Source organism: Salvelinus namaycush, chromosome 42 (genome assembly GCF_016432855.1).
Source record: "Salvelinus namaycush isolate Seneca chromosome 42, SaNama_1.0, whole genome shotgun sequence".
NCBI lineage: Eukaryota > Metazoa > Chordata > Actinopteri > Salmoniformes > Salmonidae > Salvelinus > Salvelinus namaycush.
In genome coordinates this window covers 20547558-20564999 of record NC_052348.1, presented here as the reverse complement: position 1 = coordinate 20564999, position 17442 = coordinate 20547558, and the positions used below count along the sequence as shown (strand labels likewise).

Sequence of the window (17442 nt, the reverse complement as noted above, 5' to 3'; positions counted from 1 at the left end):
TGACCAATAAAGTAAAGGAGATGTCATTTAAGATTATCCATATATTCTATCCGTGTAATAGCTTGATTTATAAATATATACCTGATATTACCAGTGAATGCAGTTGTTGTGAACTAGAAACTATTTATCACTAAATACTTATCTATTAACTTAACTATTTATCACTAAACTGTCATTGTTTATATAGTGAAGTTTTCTGGACTGATGTAAAACTATATCTTGGCTTCAAATTGCATACAACCATTGACATATCTAAGTTTGACATATTCTTTTTACTACACTGATTCCACAAACGTGAGTACGTCATAAATCTCTTTATTTTATTATGAAAACATTTCATACACAAATCAAAATTATGAAGAAAAAGCCCCTTTTCTTATTTTTTTTATCTGATTTGGAAAACTATATAGAGTCATTAAAACGTATACAAAACAAAATGTCATTTTTTTCACTATATGTCCCTATTTTAATTTATATAATGAGGATTTGTAATTATATGTTTATTTCTTTGTGGAATCCCTCTGGCTGTTCTGTTTATGTTTTGCATGTTACTGTTTAATATATATATATAAAAAAAAATATATTCCATAATTATAATTGTTTTTATGGGGGGGGGGGGGGGCAGAGAAACTGCCTTATACCAGTGTCCGAGGCCTAGGGGAATAAAACACCTGTTATAAATCAGATACAAACATGACATAATGCAGTGCAGGGCCGGCATTACAACTAATCATTTGGACAGGCATTTGATTTCCATAGGTTGGCACGTTTTTTTCCACGGGACCTCCTATGTGTTTACAATTGTTTTCCTCGTAAAGACATGTAAAACTGTAAAAATGTATTACATTTTAATGTGGCATGAACACAACCAGTCATGATGTTGTTTTCATCTGATTGTCAAACAAATCACTTGAAAAAGTAGGTTACCTTCACACCTTCGTCCAAAATAATTCCATCCGAACAATGGACTGTAAACTGACAACTTTTTCAATTCGCAAGCGGCTGAATCTGGCCCACCTGAGAAAGCATCCGAGCCAGCGAAACAGTGCCCCCTCTGTTTTACTATATATAGCCAATGTACTTGTATCGGATGCTGTCTGGCCTAAAAGAGTATGGCATGCCAGCATCAGATACACAGGCTATACATACTGAGACAGAGGGGCTCTGTTTTGCTTGCTCGGGTGCTTTATCGAAGTTTGAGACCCGCTAAGGGAATGGGGATGGGGGGGGGGGGGGTCTCAAATGGGGCGGCAGGTAGCCTAGTGGTCCCGGAGCTGACATGGAAACCATCTGTCGTTCTGCCCCTGAACAAGGCAGTTAACCCACTGTTCCTAGGCCGTCATTGAAAATAAGAATTTGTTCTTAACTGACTTGCCTCGTTAAATAAAATATATAATAGGGCCGCCAATAACTCCGACCATGAGTGCATGACAATCCAAAACGAATTTTTGCAGCCACACGTCAGGAGGTCTCTGCAAGCTTTGCATTGGCGATTTTAGCATGTACATCTTGGTGGGGTAAACTCAACCAATGTTTTTTTTAGATGCATGCCAGCAAAGCCACTACACAACACTAAACATTAATTAATACATTAATTTCACTTTATCGGTGACAAATGGTGTCCACAAACTGTTAGGGCCTGTATAAAGCTGTTTCGACAGCGGCTCTTTCCTTTCAGAGTAAATCCTTACCACCGCTCCACCTGGCTATCAGCAGAGCCTCGTCTGGCAGCGAAACACTTCATTCAACCTCATTTACCGCCCTTAAAAAATCATAGCTGATATGGCTGACTTGCTTAAATAAATATGGTTTCTACTGACTCCTTGTGGATTTGTGTAACTGTCTAAGAACCATATTCTCCTTCAATAATAACGAATGCCGACCTGAGTTGTGACTTTTGAACCATACACCAACAATATTACATGTATGTTCAGTAAATTTATCATGTTTGTTCTTATATCATTAACACAGCTCTGAGTATAAGCAAGTGCAGGCAAACGAGCTGCGACGAGGTAGAACCTATTGATTCAGCACTTTCAACATGGACAGAGACAGATATATTAGTTCAGATACATTCAGCAAGATGTTGAGTTAACTTCACTCTTCCTTAAGTCACCATACAGAGAGAGAGATGCGGTTAGCCAACCATTTAAGTATTTTATTAGTCCTATGTGGACTGAAAAGGAGGGGCAATGCAACCACGAGGATCCACTTTGCGCAAACAAAACGAATCTTGCAATATCAAACGGAATTACATGTTATATTACTGAACATTTTGTTGAAAAAAAATATTTGAACAGGAAGAGACTGTCACTGGCAAGTATAGTTTACAGACACAACAACATTATATTGTATCCCCTCCTGGAGAAAAGCACATGAGGTAATTATAATATACAAAGTAAGCAAAAAAAAGAAAATGTAATGGTTCATTCCAACATTGCCTTAAATGATGAATAAGACACTAATGCGATATACCTACTTAAGCAATATAACAATGGAGATGTACAAACTATGGCATAAGGGAACAATGAGCAGATAAGAGGCAAGCCATAATTTCATTTAAGACTGACGTCAACATGCCTATTTGTTCAGCACTTTTAAATAGCAACAGAATTCAGAACATGGGCCATTCTTACAGTATTACCTGTACCCTACCACAACCCCCATGGATCACTTCCTCATGTTCTCCGTCTAGAATGACCTCTTGGAGAAGAGATATTCTTGTTGTTTTTTTATTTACGGAAAGCCCGGGGCTATCCAACTCTCAGACATAATTTACAAACGAAGCATGTGTGTTTAGTGACTCCGCCAGATCAGAGGCAGTAGGGAAGACCAGGGATGTCATCTTGATACGTGTGTGAATTAGACCCTTTTCCTGTCTTGCTAAGCATTCAAAATGTAACGAGTACTTTTGGGTGTCAGGGAAAATGTATGGAGTAAAAAGTAAATTATTTTCTTTAGAAATGTAGTGAAGTAAAAGTACAAGTTATCAAAAATATAAATAGTAAAGTACGGATACCCCCCAAAAACTACTTAAGTAGTAATTTAAAGTATTTTTTACTTAAGTACTCTACACCACTCTCTTGTGTGTGCCTCTTCCTGGTCTCATTCCAGCATTGATGTCAGAGAGCCCTTTGAAACCACAGACTCATCAGTTGTAGCATAGATCTATTTTCCATCTTCAGATTCATTGGCACACACCTTCTGTGTCAACATTTTGAAAAGCTCCTGTTTGTTATTAGGGTTTCTGAGAAAGTCAGAGAACTTCCATGGAAGTTGGTTGTCTCACCAACTTGAGAGTCTTTTAGACTATCTTCTTTGTATGTGTCCCACATAATATTGATTATATTGCAGTTTTTCAACTGGTGCTCTACCCAAGGCAGAAAGACTACTGCGATATTCGCCAAATGTGGAAACTTTGTATGTTGGCAAGGAACGGACAATGACAGTTCCGTCAATGGCGTTTCCTTTATTTAGGCAGTTACCTGTAGAAAACATCATTGTTTATTTGCTCTTAGAGTTTGTATTTTATAGACAAAAAATATTAGTCTAAGAAGCAATGAGAGACTGAAAATGTAGCTTTAGTAGTTGTTCTGTAAGATCACACTTCTCTCTACAGAAACAACATTTTATTTTTCATCCAACAGAGACCCTGATTACTCTGGTTGGAAAGACTGTTCCTTTGAAAAGCTTGACAGCACTCCAAAACCCAAACATGACTGGTGAGTACTTAATCTACAAGACAGAGATACATTGGTTTATTTGTTTGATGCATTTTCACAAAATAATGTTTTATTACATTATTAATACATTTTAATAAAATGAATGTAGGCTTGAAACTTCATTTATAGATAATGTCCTTGTTAATTTGCTAACAGTTAATATTCTATAAACCATCAATGTTTAAGAAGTAATGTGAGACTGATCATATTCAGTAGCTGTTCTGTAAGATGACCAAACAGAAAGAACATCAACACCACACTTCTTTCTACAGTAACAACATGTCCTTCTTATCCAACAGAACAAAATAAAGAGGTCCGGATTGTTCTGGTTGGGAAGATTGGATCTGGGAAGAGCGCAACAGGAAACGCCATCCTGGGGAGAAAAGCGTTTGAATCCAAAATGTCCGCTATTTCTGTGACATCCTCAAGTAAAAAGAAAAGAGGAGAGGTGGGAGGGCAACATGTAGCTGTCATCGACACACCTGGCTTGTTTGACACCAAGTTAACACAGGAGGAGGCACTGAAAGAGATCTCACAGTGCCTGCTTTTCTCCGCTCCTGGTCCCCATGTGTTCCTGGTTGTGCTCAAGCTGGGAGGATTCACTGAAGAGCAGCAGAACATTGTGAAGATGATCCAGAAACTATTTGGTGATGAAGCATCGAAATACACCATGGTTGTCTTCACACATGGAGACCTTCTTGATGATGTAACAATTGAAGACTTCCTGCATGGAAATCCCAAACTGGAAAGTTTCATTGCCAAATGTAATGGGGGATATCATGTCTTCAAAAACAAAGATCAGAATCCCTCCCAGGTCACTGAGCTGCTTGAGAAGATAAACAAGATGGTGAAGGTGAATGGAGGAAGCCACTACACCACTGAGATGTTCCAGGAGGCTGAGAGAGCGATTGAAGAGGAGAAGAACAGGATCCTGAGAGAGAATGAAGAGAAGATACGCAGAGAGAGGGAAGAACTGAAGGCAAAGTTTGAAGGAGTGTGTCTAAGAGAAGAAGTAGAGAAGCTGGGGATAAAACAGGAAAGAGAAGCTAGAAAGAATGCTGAGAAATTTAACAACATGAGAACAGGTGCTGGAATTGGAGTGGCTTTGGGAACATTTGGAGGCCCAATTGGTATGTCAGTTGGTGCAGCAGTGGGAGTTGCAGTGGGAGCTGGTGTAAATGCATGCAGTACTCAATGAGAGTCCATAGCTAACAGTGCTGTACCTTCTACAAGTTGTTTGACTTCATTACATGATATTGAAAGCTTCCTCTATATACACAGAGTATACAAAACATTTGAAACACCTTCCTAATATTGAGAACTGTTAGAGAATAAGAGAGTGAAAGTTGACCTTGCCTTTTCTATCAATGTGGAAATGGTCCTAAAGACACAGGAAGACGGCAAATTTAAATGAAATGTTAGCTAAATCTGTTGCAACGTATCACTTCTCACTTCTGAGTCTTGTGTTTTGTCGTTCATTGTCTCTGTTCAAATCAACTTTAAAAAAACAAATAAATATAGTCTACTGTTATTGTAGCCTACATTAAGAATGATACTCAGGGGGTTGATGAACAAATATTCAGCTGTTTTTGTTATTATGTTTTACTGATCACAAGAAAAGGTTGTTGTATTGAGTTACATTTTATCAGGAGTAACAGACACCTGAAAAAGATGGGAGGCACTCACTAATACAGTATTACTTAGATGTATTATTAACACTCTCTAATAAAGTATTACTTAGATGTATTATTAACACTCACTAATAAAGTATTACTTAGATGTATTATTAACACTCACTAATAAAGTATTACTTAGATGTATTATTAACACTCACTAATAAAGTATTACTTAGATGTATTATTAACACTCACTAATAAAGTATTACTTAGATGTATTATTAACACTCACTAATACAGTATTACTTAGATGTATTATTAACACTCACTACTAAAGTATTACTTAGATGTATTATTAACACTCACTAATACAGTATTATTTAGATGTATTATTAACACTCACTACTAAAGTATTACTTAGATGTCTTATTAACACTCACTACTAAAGTATTACTTAGATGTATTATTAACACTCACTACTAAAGTATTACTTAGATGTATTATTAACACTCACTACTAAAGTATTACTTAGATGTATTATTAACACTCACTTCTAAAGTATTACTTAGATGTATTATTAACACTCACTACTAAAGTATTACTTAGATGTATTATTAACACTCACTAATAAAGTATTACTTAGATGTATTATTAACACTCACTAATAAAGTATTACTTAGATGTATTACTTAACACTCGCAATGGACTATTTCAGCCATCAAGCATTTCCCTTTTGGACATAATGTCATTAATTACATCATCTATGTTATAATTCTGTATTGTGTTGTTCTTATGACCTCACAGATCCATGGTTCTCATAATTGAAAGAAAGCCTCATTATCCACTACGCACCACAGTCAATATATTCCCTCATGTTGCATGAACTTAAACTTGATGCATTACTGACACTTTCAAGTCAACACAAAAGTGTCTAGAGGGCAGGGAGTTCTAATGCAAAGACCCATTTTCTATGAAATCATGTGACTTAGGCTGCTAAATCACACTCAAAGAGATGGTAGCATAACAGGAAGGATAGACCTAAAGGGGAAGTAACATTTCCGCAGAAGAGGTGGGAATGTGGCATATAAATGGTCTTCTTCAAATCTCTGTGCTTTGAGTAGAAGTTTTTTTCACCACCCCTAATAGTAGCAATTGTGGTGGTGACAGGGGCAGGAAGTTGAAATGTAAAATCATGTGACTTAAGCTGCACATATAGTGGTATGTCATATTATCAGAATATATTGTTTCTGTTCACACACATTTTAGGTAAAATTGTTTAATCAACCAAACGACCAATAAACCACTGATTGCTGTAAACAGGCAACAATATCCTGACCCACTTAATCAACATGAACATAATATCCTCAGGTGATCCCCCGGTCAAACACACACAACCAGACATTGATTGATTGATTGATTGATTGGAGACAGCTTGTTTCAATTACAGAACATGTCCTACCTGGAGCAACACTGGCGGATATTGCTGGAAATACCAGTAAAAGCACTGTGCCTCCATTGCCTCTCAAACAACAGGGACCCATTTGTCTCTGTTCAAAAGTAGTGCAAAATATAGGGAATAGAGTGTCTTTTCAGACACAACCAGTCAGTCAGCCTCAACAGGAACAATCAGCCTTATAAAACCAAGAGTGCGGCATACAGTAATGGTGTGTCACAAAACAGTATCTATTGTTGGGTTAGCTGTCACTCAAACTTTAACTGATTAACATTCTGACATGTCTTCAATAGTATGTTGTTCAGTCAGTGTCCACCTGGTGTCTTCTCACAGCCGCTAGAGTCCTCCTGTCCTGCTGTTCATATTACTGAATGTTAAGTGTAGTACTGGAGTTACAAATATAGACACTGTGTAATTTACTGCATTGTGTGGGGAGATATAGGTAACAAGTTACAGTATTGGGTTGTGGGTATAATAATCCAAGAAACTCTGAACAAATTGCTCAGATAATTGTTATACGTACATGTTTTCAATACCAATTATTAATAGACATATTGGTTATTAGCTTTTGTCTTGATTAGCTTGCTACTGATTAATAACAGGATCTAACAAATGTGGTTTGGAATGACCAAATGATTTAAATGGAACACAATGTATTATAGTATTGTGCAAGTTGGCATATGTTCTTATTCAATTCAAAATAAACATAGAAAATGTTCTACTCCGAAGTATTGTTGCGTTGTGTTATTCTGAATTGTGTCCATACTTTTTAAAATTAGTCATCTCAGGATCCTCACTCATGTACAATACCAGTCAAAAGTTTGCACAAACCTACTCATTCAAGGGTTCTTCTTTATTTTTACTATTTCTGCAATGTGGAATAATAGTGAAGACATTAAAACAATGAAATAACACATGCAGTTGAAGTCGGAAGTTTAAAACTCGTTTTTCAACCACTCCACAAATTTCTTGTTAACAAACTATAGTTTTGGCAAGTCGGTTAGGACATCTACTTTGTGCATGACACAAGTCATTTTTCCAACAATTCTTTACAGACAGATTATTTCACTGTATCACAATTCCAGTGGGTCAGAAGTTTACATACACTAAGTTGACTGTGCCTTTAAACAGCTTGGAAAATTCCAGAAAATGATGTCATGGCTTTAGGAACTTCTGATAGGCTAATTGACATCATTTGAGTCAATTGGAGGTGTACCTGTGGATGTTTTAAGGCCTACCTTCAAACTCAGTGCCTCTTTGCTTGACATCATGGGAAAATCAAAAGAAATCAGCCAAGACCTCAGAAGAAAAATTGTAGCCCTCCACAAGTCTGGTTCATCCTTGGGAGCAATTTACAAACTCCTGAAGGTACCACGTTCATCTGTACAAACAATAGTACGCAAGTATAAACACCATGGGACCACGCAGCCGTCATACCACTGAGGAAGGAGACGCGTTCTGTCTCCTAGAGATGAATGTACTTTGGTGCGAAGGAAAATCAATTCCAGAACAGCAAAGGACCTTGTGAAGATGCTGGAGGTCTAACATTTTTCTTCTGAGGTCTTGGCTGATTTCTTTAGAGTTTCCCATGATGTCAAGCAAAGAGGTGTTAAGTTTGAAGGTAGACCTTGAAATATATCCACAGGTACACCTCCAATTGACTCAAATTATGTCTACTTGGTAACACTGGAGGGCAATTGCACGCTCCCTCAAAACTTGAGACATCTGTGGCATTGTGTTGTTTGACAAAACTGCATATTTTAGTGGCCTTTTATTGTCCCCAGCACAAGGTGCACTTGTGATATGCCACACCTGTCAGGTGGATGGATTATATTGGCAGAAGAGAAATGCTCACTAACAGGGATGTAAACAAATGTGTGTACTAAATTTAAGAGAAATACTATTTTTGTGCATATGGAAAATGTCTGGGATGTTTTATTTCAGCTCATGGGACCAACACTTGACATGTTGCATTCATCATTTTGTACTGTAAGAATGTATGGGTTATTTATGAACGTTTTCTTTCCTGTAGTAAAATATATTCATCATACAGTATTCAAAGGACTGTATATACTTATTCAAACAAGTTGTTTTAATCTTTAATCAAGTGTTACGCAACTAGCAAAACAAGAATAATTTGTATTCTTGTCATTGTCTGGTTACTCTTTCAGGTCTTTGAACTGTTATAGGTTAATGTGTAACAGTAACGTGCTCAAATGTTGACTGTTGTTGGGGTCACCTGTCACATCTACTCCCGCTGACCAGCTCCGGCACTCGACTTCGCAGGTCTACTAACCACTGGTCCAGGCAGTCCATCTTCACGCACACCTGGCAACCCATCTTACACACACCTGGCAACCCATCTGTACGCACACCTGTGTCTCATCATCAGTCACACCTGGACTTCCTTACTCCGTTTACTTACCCTTTATATAGCACTCTGTTGTCATCAGGTAGTATTGTTTGTGTTTCCATGTCAGACGCTTCTCTTGTTTTGTATCGGTCCATGTTCGTTATTATTAGACTCACTAACTGCACCTGATTCCTGACTCCCTGCGTCTACGTTACATAACCTCTATTACATATTTTTAAAGAGACAGGGAGACTGCTTTGTTGTTTCAATTAAAGATTCTTGTTTTGAAAGAGAGCCTTTATAGTGCAGGCCTCAGTTACTGACTTCATTGTCAGACATTAGACATGCAGAATGTGCATTTAATATTGAAGTACATACACTGCTCAAAAAAATAAAGGGAACACTTAAACAACACAATGTAACACCAAGTCAATCACACTTCTGTGAAATCAAACTGTCCACTTAGGAAGCAACATTGATTGACAATAAATTTCACATGCTGTTGTGCAAATGGAATAGACAACAGGTGGAAATTATAGGCAATTAGCAAGACACCCTCAATAAAGGAGTGGTTCTGCAGGTGGTGACCACAGACCACTTCTCAGTTCCTATGCTTCCTGGCTGATGTTTTGGTCACTTTTGAATGCTGGCGGTGCTTTCACTCTAGTGGTAGCATGAGACGGAGTCTACAACCCACACAAGTGGCTCAGGTAGTGCAGCTCATCCAGGATGGCACATCAATGCGAGCTGTGGCAAGAAGGTTTGCTGTGTCTGTCAGCGTAGTGTCCAGAGCATGGAGGCGCTACCAGGAGACAGGCCAGTACATCAGGAGACGTGGAGGAGGCCGTAGGAGGGCAACAACCCAGCAGCAGGACCGCTACCTCCGCCTTTGTGCAAGGAGGGGCACTGCCAGAGCCCTGCAAAATGACCTCCAGCAGGCCACCTCCAGTTGGCTATGAAAAGCCAACTGACATATATTCCTGATTATTATTTGACCATGCTTGTCATTTATGAACATTTTGAAAATCTTGTCTCTCTCTAATTCTCTCCTTTTCTCTTTCTTTCTCTCTCTCGGAGGACCTGAGCCCTAGGACCATACATCAGGACTACCGGGCATGATGACTCCTTGCTGTCCCCAGTCCACCTGGCCTTGCTGCTATTCCAGTTTCAACTGTTCTGCCTGCGGTTATGGAACCGCCACCTGTCCCAGACCTGCTGTTTTCAACTCTTAATGATCGGCTATGAAAAGCCAACTGAAAATTATTCATGATTATTATTTGACCATGCTTGTCACTTATGAACATTTTGAACATCTTGGCATAGTTCTGTTATAATCTCCACCCGGCACAGCCAGAAGAGGACTGGCCACCCCTCATAGCCTGGTTCCTCTCTAGGTTTCTTCCTAGGTTTTGGCCTTTCTAGGGAGTTTTTCCTAGCCACCGTGCTTCTACACCTGCATTGCTTGCTGTTTGGGGTTTTAGGCTGGGTTCCTGTACAGCACTTCGAGATATTAGCTGATGTACGAAGGGCTATATAAAATAAACTTGATTTGATTTGATTTGAAAGCACCGCCAGCATTCAAAAGTGACCAAAACATCAGCCAGGAAGCATAGGAACTGAGAAGTGGTCTGTGGTCACCACCTGCAGAACCAGTCCTTTATTGGGGTGTGTCTTGCTAAGGGTTGGGGAGTAAAGGATTACATGTAAGGGATTACAAAAACCGGTAACTGTAATCCGTTCTGTTACTAGCAGAAATATTGTTAACAGATTGTAGATACTTTTGAGAAACTGATTACTTCGAGGATTACTTTTAAATTCAGAAAGGAGGTTTGCTGAAAAAATCTTTGACACTTCTCTGTTTTCTCAATGACATTCAAATCAGCATTGAAAAAAGGTTCAAGTTTAAATTTGCTCCACATGAGCGAGTCTGACCACAAGTCAGAGACTACTATGATGACACAGGAAATGTGTTTGATAGATCGCGGGGAAAAAAGCAAGAATAGGCTTTTGTAGGCTCAGTCCAAGCTATGTCTTCCAATGGTTCGACTGCTGTCGGCATCCAAAGTTTATTCAATTTGAAAAACGCTTGGAGGTAAGGATGACAGCAGTGGTGTAGTCTATGGCGATATGGATTTAACTTATTATTGATATCTACATAGTGAGTTGATGTGAATCACACTGCTGCTCTCTCAATTAGCTATTTGCGCTTTAATGATTGTGGTTGTTGTGGATAGCTGTTCACAAATCTAAAGATGTATTTGAGCCCAATAATGATTGAATTCAAGAGGTTTAGCCCTTGTGTGGTGTTCAGGTCTGTGGGACCCATTTTCAATGTTTACTAAAATAAAAATTATACAATTCATCATTTGTTCAACCTGAGATTGATTGGCCTTGTCTCATTTTCTTTGAAGAACATGTTAAATAACACATTTTCATTGAAGGCACACTGTGCACCCCCCTACGCTTTTGTCACGGCCGTTTAAAGGAGTGGACCAAGGCGCAGCGTTGTGAGCGTACATACTTCTTTATTAACTATGTCTCCAACAAAACAATAAACATCCAAAGAAACATGAAGCCAACGTAGTGCTCACAGGCAACTAAACATGGACAACTACGCACACAACCAACATGGAAAATGGCAACCTAAATATGCTCCCCAATCAGAGACAACGATAAACAGCTGTCTCTGATTGGGAACCAATTCAGGCCACCATAAACCTACATACCCCTAGACAATACAAAATCCCCATAGATAACCAAAAAACCCTAGACAAGGGAAAACACTAGACAATACAAAAGCTAAACAAACCACCCTTGTCACACCCTGACCTAACCAAATAATAAAGGAAACAAATATAACTAAAGTCAGGGCGTGACAGCATTTATATAACATGTGGTGTTCGGGTCCTCTGGACCTGTGGGTAATAGAAGTGTGGAAAAGGTGAAAACATTTTTTTTTTAATTACAAAAAGATTTGCTGTGTGCCTCACTGTCTCCCTCCTCCATGGGCCTACTGTTTCAATATAGCACCAATGACCTGTCTTTCTCCCTGCCTGTCTCCCGCTTTTCTTGCACTCTTTACCTTTTGTAGTGTGTGAAACTACACAATGTCTTGCGGGAACCTGCACAATGTTATTACAATACATTATATCGATACATTGTAAAACATTCTGTATTTTCCCCACACTCTACACCAGCTAGGTGTAAATTGGGGGAGTGACATAACAAATAGCATTTCATGTGTGGCTCCTTACCACATTCAATCAGTATGGAAAAGAATCTCTGCTCAGGGGCCCTTAGAAATAATTTTTGCAGAGAGAGAAGCTAGTGTGGAAGGAGCATTTTCCACTTTGGAAGATGAATAATTTCAATTCGATGTCTGACAGTGAGTTGGAAGAAGAGGATGAGATTGACCCTCAGCCAGCCCCAGGACCAGCACGTCAGCAGCCAGCTCATCAGCAGCCTGCAGGTGGAGAAATATGACTGTCAATGTGATAAGGATGCAACCAGGGCCAACGCCGATGGCAGTTATTCATGTGCAGGATATAAAGTCTTCTTTTGAACTGTTTATCCCAGACATCATCAAGATACTCATTCTGGACTGCACTGATATGGAGGGAAGGCGTCGATAACCAAGACACCAGACCAGCTCGGCGGCAGAGAGACACGCTAGCTGCAATCAGGTCAGTGTGGGACAAATGGGTGGACTGCCTGCCCCTGATTTACAACCCTGGGCCCAACGTTACTGTAGATGTGCAGCTTATGCCATTTAGTGGCTGCTGCCCCTTCAGGCAGTACATACCGTCTAAACCCGCAAAATATTTGTCCACCCACACAAGACACGATCAGGACACGCAGGTTGAAATATCAATGAACCAACTATATTCATTTGGGGACAGGTTGAAAAACATGTATGGGAAGCCAGCTAGCTTGCTTTTGCTAGCGAATTTGTCCTGGGATTTAAACATTAGATTTTTATTTTACCTGAAAAGCACAATGTCCTCTACTCCGACAATTAAAATGATACCACTACGAATAACCAACATTTACATTTTAGCGACCTTTTAACTTCTTTAGGGTATGTGGGACGGTAGCGTCCCACCTCTTCAACAGCCAGTGAAACTGCAGGGCGCCAAATTCAAAACAACAGAAATACCATAATTTAAATTCTTCAAACATACCAAGTATTTTACACCATTTTAAAGATACACTTGTTGTAAATTCAGCCAACGTGTCCGATTTCAAAAAGGTTTTACGACGAAAGCACACCAAATGATTATGTTAGGTATGAGCCAAGTCACAGAAAAAGACAGCCATTTTTCCAGCCAAAGAGAGCAGTAACAAAAAGCAGAAATAGAGATAAAATGAATCACTAACCTTTGATGATCTTCATCAGATGACACTCATAGGACTTCATGTTACACAATACATGTATGTTTTGTTCGATAAAGTTCATATTTATATCCAAAAATCTCAGTTTACATTGGCGCGTTATGTTCAGTAATGTTGTGCCTCAAAAACATCCGGCGAATTTGCAGAGAGCCACATCAATTTCCAGAAACACTCATCATAAACTTTGATGAAAGATACAAGTGTTATGCATAGTATTAAAGATAAACTTCTCCTTAATGCAACCGCTGTGTCAGATTTAAAAAAAGCATTACAGCAAAAGCACACCATGCAATAATCTGAGTACAGCGCTCAGGCACCAAAACAAGCCATACAGATACCCGCCATGTTGTGGAGTCAGTAAAAGTCAGTTATAAATATTCACTTACCTTTGATGATCTTCATCAGAATGCATTCCCAGGAATCCCAGTTCCACAATAAATGTTTGTTTTGTTCAATAAAGTTCATCTTTATGTCCAAATACCTCCTTTTTGTTAGCGCGTTTAGTTCACCAATCGAAATTCACAAGGCGTGGGCACTAAGTCCAGACGAAAAGTCAAAAAAGTTCCATTACAGTTAATAGAAACATGTCAAATGATGTATATAAACAATCTTTAGGATGTTTTTATCATAAATCTTCAATAATGTTTCAACCGGACAATTCCTTTGTCTTTAGAAATGAAAAGGAACGGAGCTCGCGCTCATGGCCGCACGCGAGACTTAGCTCAAGGCTTTCAGCCATACCCCTAGTTCAAACAGCTCTTATTTGCCCCCCTTTCATAGTAGAAGCCTGAAACAACGTTCTAAAGACTGTTGACATCTAGTGGAAGCCTTCGGAAGTGCAATCTGACCCCATTTACACTGTATATTGGATAGGCAATCACTTGAAAAACTACAAACCTCAGATTTCCCACTTCCTGGTTGGATTTTTCTCAGGTTTTCGCCTGCCATATGAGTTTTGTTATACTCACAGACATCATTCAAACAGTTTTAGAAACTTCAGAGTGTTTTCTATCCAAATCTACTAATAATATGCATATCTTAGCTTCTGGGCCTGAGTAGCAGGCAATTTACTCTGGGCATGCTTTTCATCCGGACGTGAAAATACTGCCCCCTATCCCAAACAGGTTGACATCGGGCCAATGCCGATGTTGGCATTTTTAGCTAATATCGTCCGATTCTGATATGCTCACCAATATATCGTGCATCCCTACTATGCTCCTATAAACCAATGAGGAGATGGGAGAGGCAGGACTTGCAGGGATTATAGTGTCACCAATAGAACCAAGTTCTATTTTAGCGCCTGGCTATGCAGACGCTCGTTGACGTGCGCAAGCAGTGTCGATGCAATTATTGAATAACATGTATGTGCAAATGTATTTTGCAACAGACGGTGTGGTCAGCATGTTAGACTGAGAGTCTAATGCATTAAATGTCCATTGCACTGCACACGATTGAAATGATGCATGCCAAGATAGACCAGAGAAAAGAGACTGTTGATATTGCAACCACACAAGTCTAACGGCGGTTCACCAGTATGAACAAAATTGAAACATCTTTTATGTTCCAGCCCTGAAGAACTGTTGTCTGCTAAAGATTATAATCTGTTTGCATCTGCCAATTTATTGTCTGTATCCAGACGTCCCTAGAGCTTCGTATACAGTTAATCTATTTCCATAAGGTGTTGAGGCCAGCAATTAAGCAGAATGAGAATAAATTACATTTGTTACAGAACTGTTGTATTTGAAGCACAACTCCCTCCCCAGTTTCCCTGATGTTGCTACCGTAATTTAGCTGTTTTTACCATCCCTGTAACTGTCACTTCTGTGGAGAGATCCTTTTCTAAAGTAAAACTCATAAAGGCCTGAAACCTGAACCTACAGACCGTGGAGAAAACATTTGATTAATAAAAAGTTGGACTTCAGTACACCAGGGAAGTCTCTCAAACTGGATTTCATTTACTTTGAATATTGCAGCCCATTTGTGTAGGCTGTTAGCCATATAAAACCTGCTGAGTTCAACAATACATAGTGGCTGAATTTATCCTCAAGCCAACTACTTTTTTCATCAGTGTTAGACTATATGATATGTATTATTTTTCTTTTAAACATCTAAACACTGTATATTCTGTAGCTATATTCTGCATAATTTTGAGGGTGGACTGACTGTATTATTTGGCATTAATAGACTGGTTTTATGCACAACTTTCTATCCAAGCTGGAAGGGAGCGTGATGTCATGAAGGTTTGGGTGGCCTATATAGCACATTTGTGCATATATAAAAAACAATCTATTGGTATCTGATAAGTATGCTGTTTAGCTTTGTGAAATGTTAGGCTTAACATGAGAAAATGTGTAAATAGGCTTACCAATAAACAGTTATCCATTAGCGAAAGCAAAGGTTAGCCCTGGCACAGCAGATGGCTTATCATCGATTTAATAGGCATGTCCCAATTTCAGCACCATGGACAGTGGTCGGCAGGCCATATTAGTAGTATATTGTTATTTTAGGGAGGGGGAGAAAGGCTTAAGCAAGTGTCTGTGACCTAGCAAAGTATTTTTTTAACAATGCAGATACAAACATGACATTTGCTATAGACTTTCCTCAGACGATATGATAACAAGGGGGTCCCATTTCAAGTGTAACCAGGAAGCAAGTTATTGTGTACATTCTAAATGGCTGCAGTAATAGCTGGTTTTTGATCAATAAAAACTGTTATGTAACAGATCAAATCCTGGTACAAACATCCCTCAGATTATATGAAAACATCCTAGAAGGGGTGCTCATTTAAAAACGTACCAAAATGTCCGCCAACGGAGATGGCAATGAATCCATAGTCATATTTAAAACAGCTTCTGCCGTAACATTTGCACACAAAACAACATGACATCATGTCATGCAACAAACGTATTCCTTAAATTCTGATTAGTGAAGAAAAAAAATACTTAGGGTCCTGGTTCACATAATGCAGGGCCGGCACCTGAACGAATCAGATGGACAGCCATTTGATTTCCACGAAGGGCCACCTTTTTTCCCACGGGACCTCCTTTGTGTTTTAAATGGGTTTTATAGTAAAAACATGTCATTTAACTCTGAACATGTATTCCCTTATAATGTGGAATGAACACAGCAAGTCATGATGTTTTCATCCGATTGTCAAACAAATCACTTAAAAAAGTACAGTAGGTTACCTTCACACGTTTGTCGCTCGCTTGGATGCTTTATCTGAGTTTGATGCGTGTTTCTGTCAGCACACGTTTGTCAAATAAATATATTTCATTTGGATGGTCAAGGAGGTGGGGCGGGCCAGACCCCATAAGGCCTGCCCATAACTCCGAGCCTGAGTGCATGACGATCCAGCATCCTGGCATCGATACAACCAAGAACAGAGAACACTTTTACTGCCACACATCAGGAGTTCTCTGCAAGCTTGGTCAGCCTCTGGTAAGAGTGTCATCAAAGGTGTCCAGGAATCAACTGGTTTAGTCCGTCCAGTACTTTCTGGTGAAAGTGCCGATTGGATGGTTTTCAGACTTGTTGACGAAATGCTTGTTTGGTACAGTGCTCTGTTTGAATGTTTGCAGCAGTGCAGACTGTGATGTTCTCCATCTAGATTGACCTATTGGAGAAGAGCTTCTTCCTCAGATCATTGACACAATCTAGGCTGGTTGTCTCGTCATAGAGAACACAGGTATCTCTCAAACAATGTGAAAGTGGACAAATCCAGATCATGGTGTTGAAATGGTTCAGCTGCCATGGAAACAAGGCATCAGTCACCTCTGGGCATTTCTATGTAAAAGGACCCATGAGCACCAACGTGAAGTTCATAGGATATAAAATAAATGGTGCTTAAATAAATTCAGTAGTTCTAAACCTGCCACTGCCTCCTGCCTACTCCGCTCTACACTA

General features: G+C 39.2%; 1 protein-coding gene across 1 annotated transcript; it reads left to right on the top strand.

Annotated features, from left to right (window-relative positions):
- Positions 1-3319: 3319 nt before the first annotated feature.
- On the top strand, positions 3320-5225 carry LOC120034781 (GTPase IMAP family member 9-like). The gene is made up of 2 exons (XM_038981387.1): positions 3320-3722; positions 4022-5225. Exons 1-2 carry the CDS (start codon positions 3716-3718, stop codon positions 4918-4920), a joined length of 906 nt encoding a protein of 301 aa, XP_038837315.1. The 5' UTR covers positions 3320-3715; the 3' UTR covers positions 4921-5225.
- The last annotated feature ends 12217 nt before the right edge of the window (positions 5226-17442 follow it).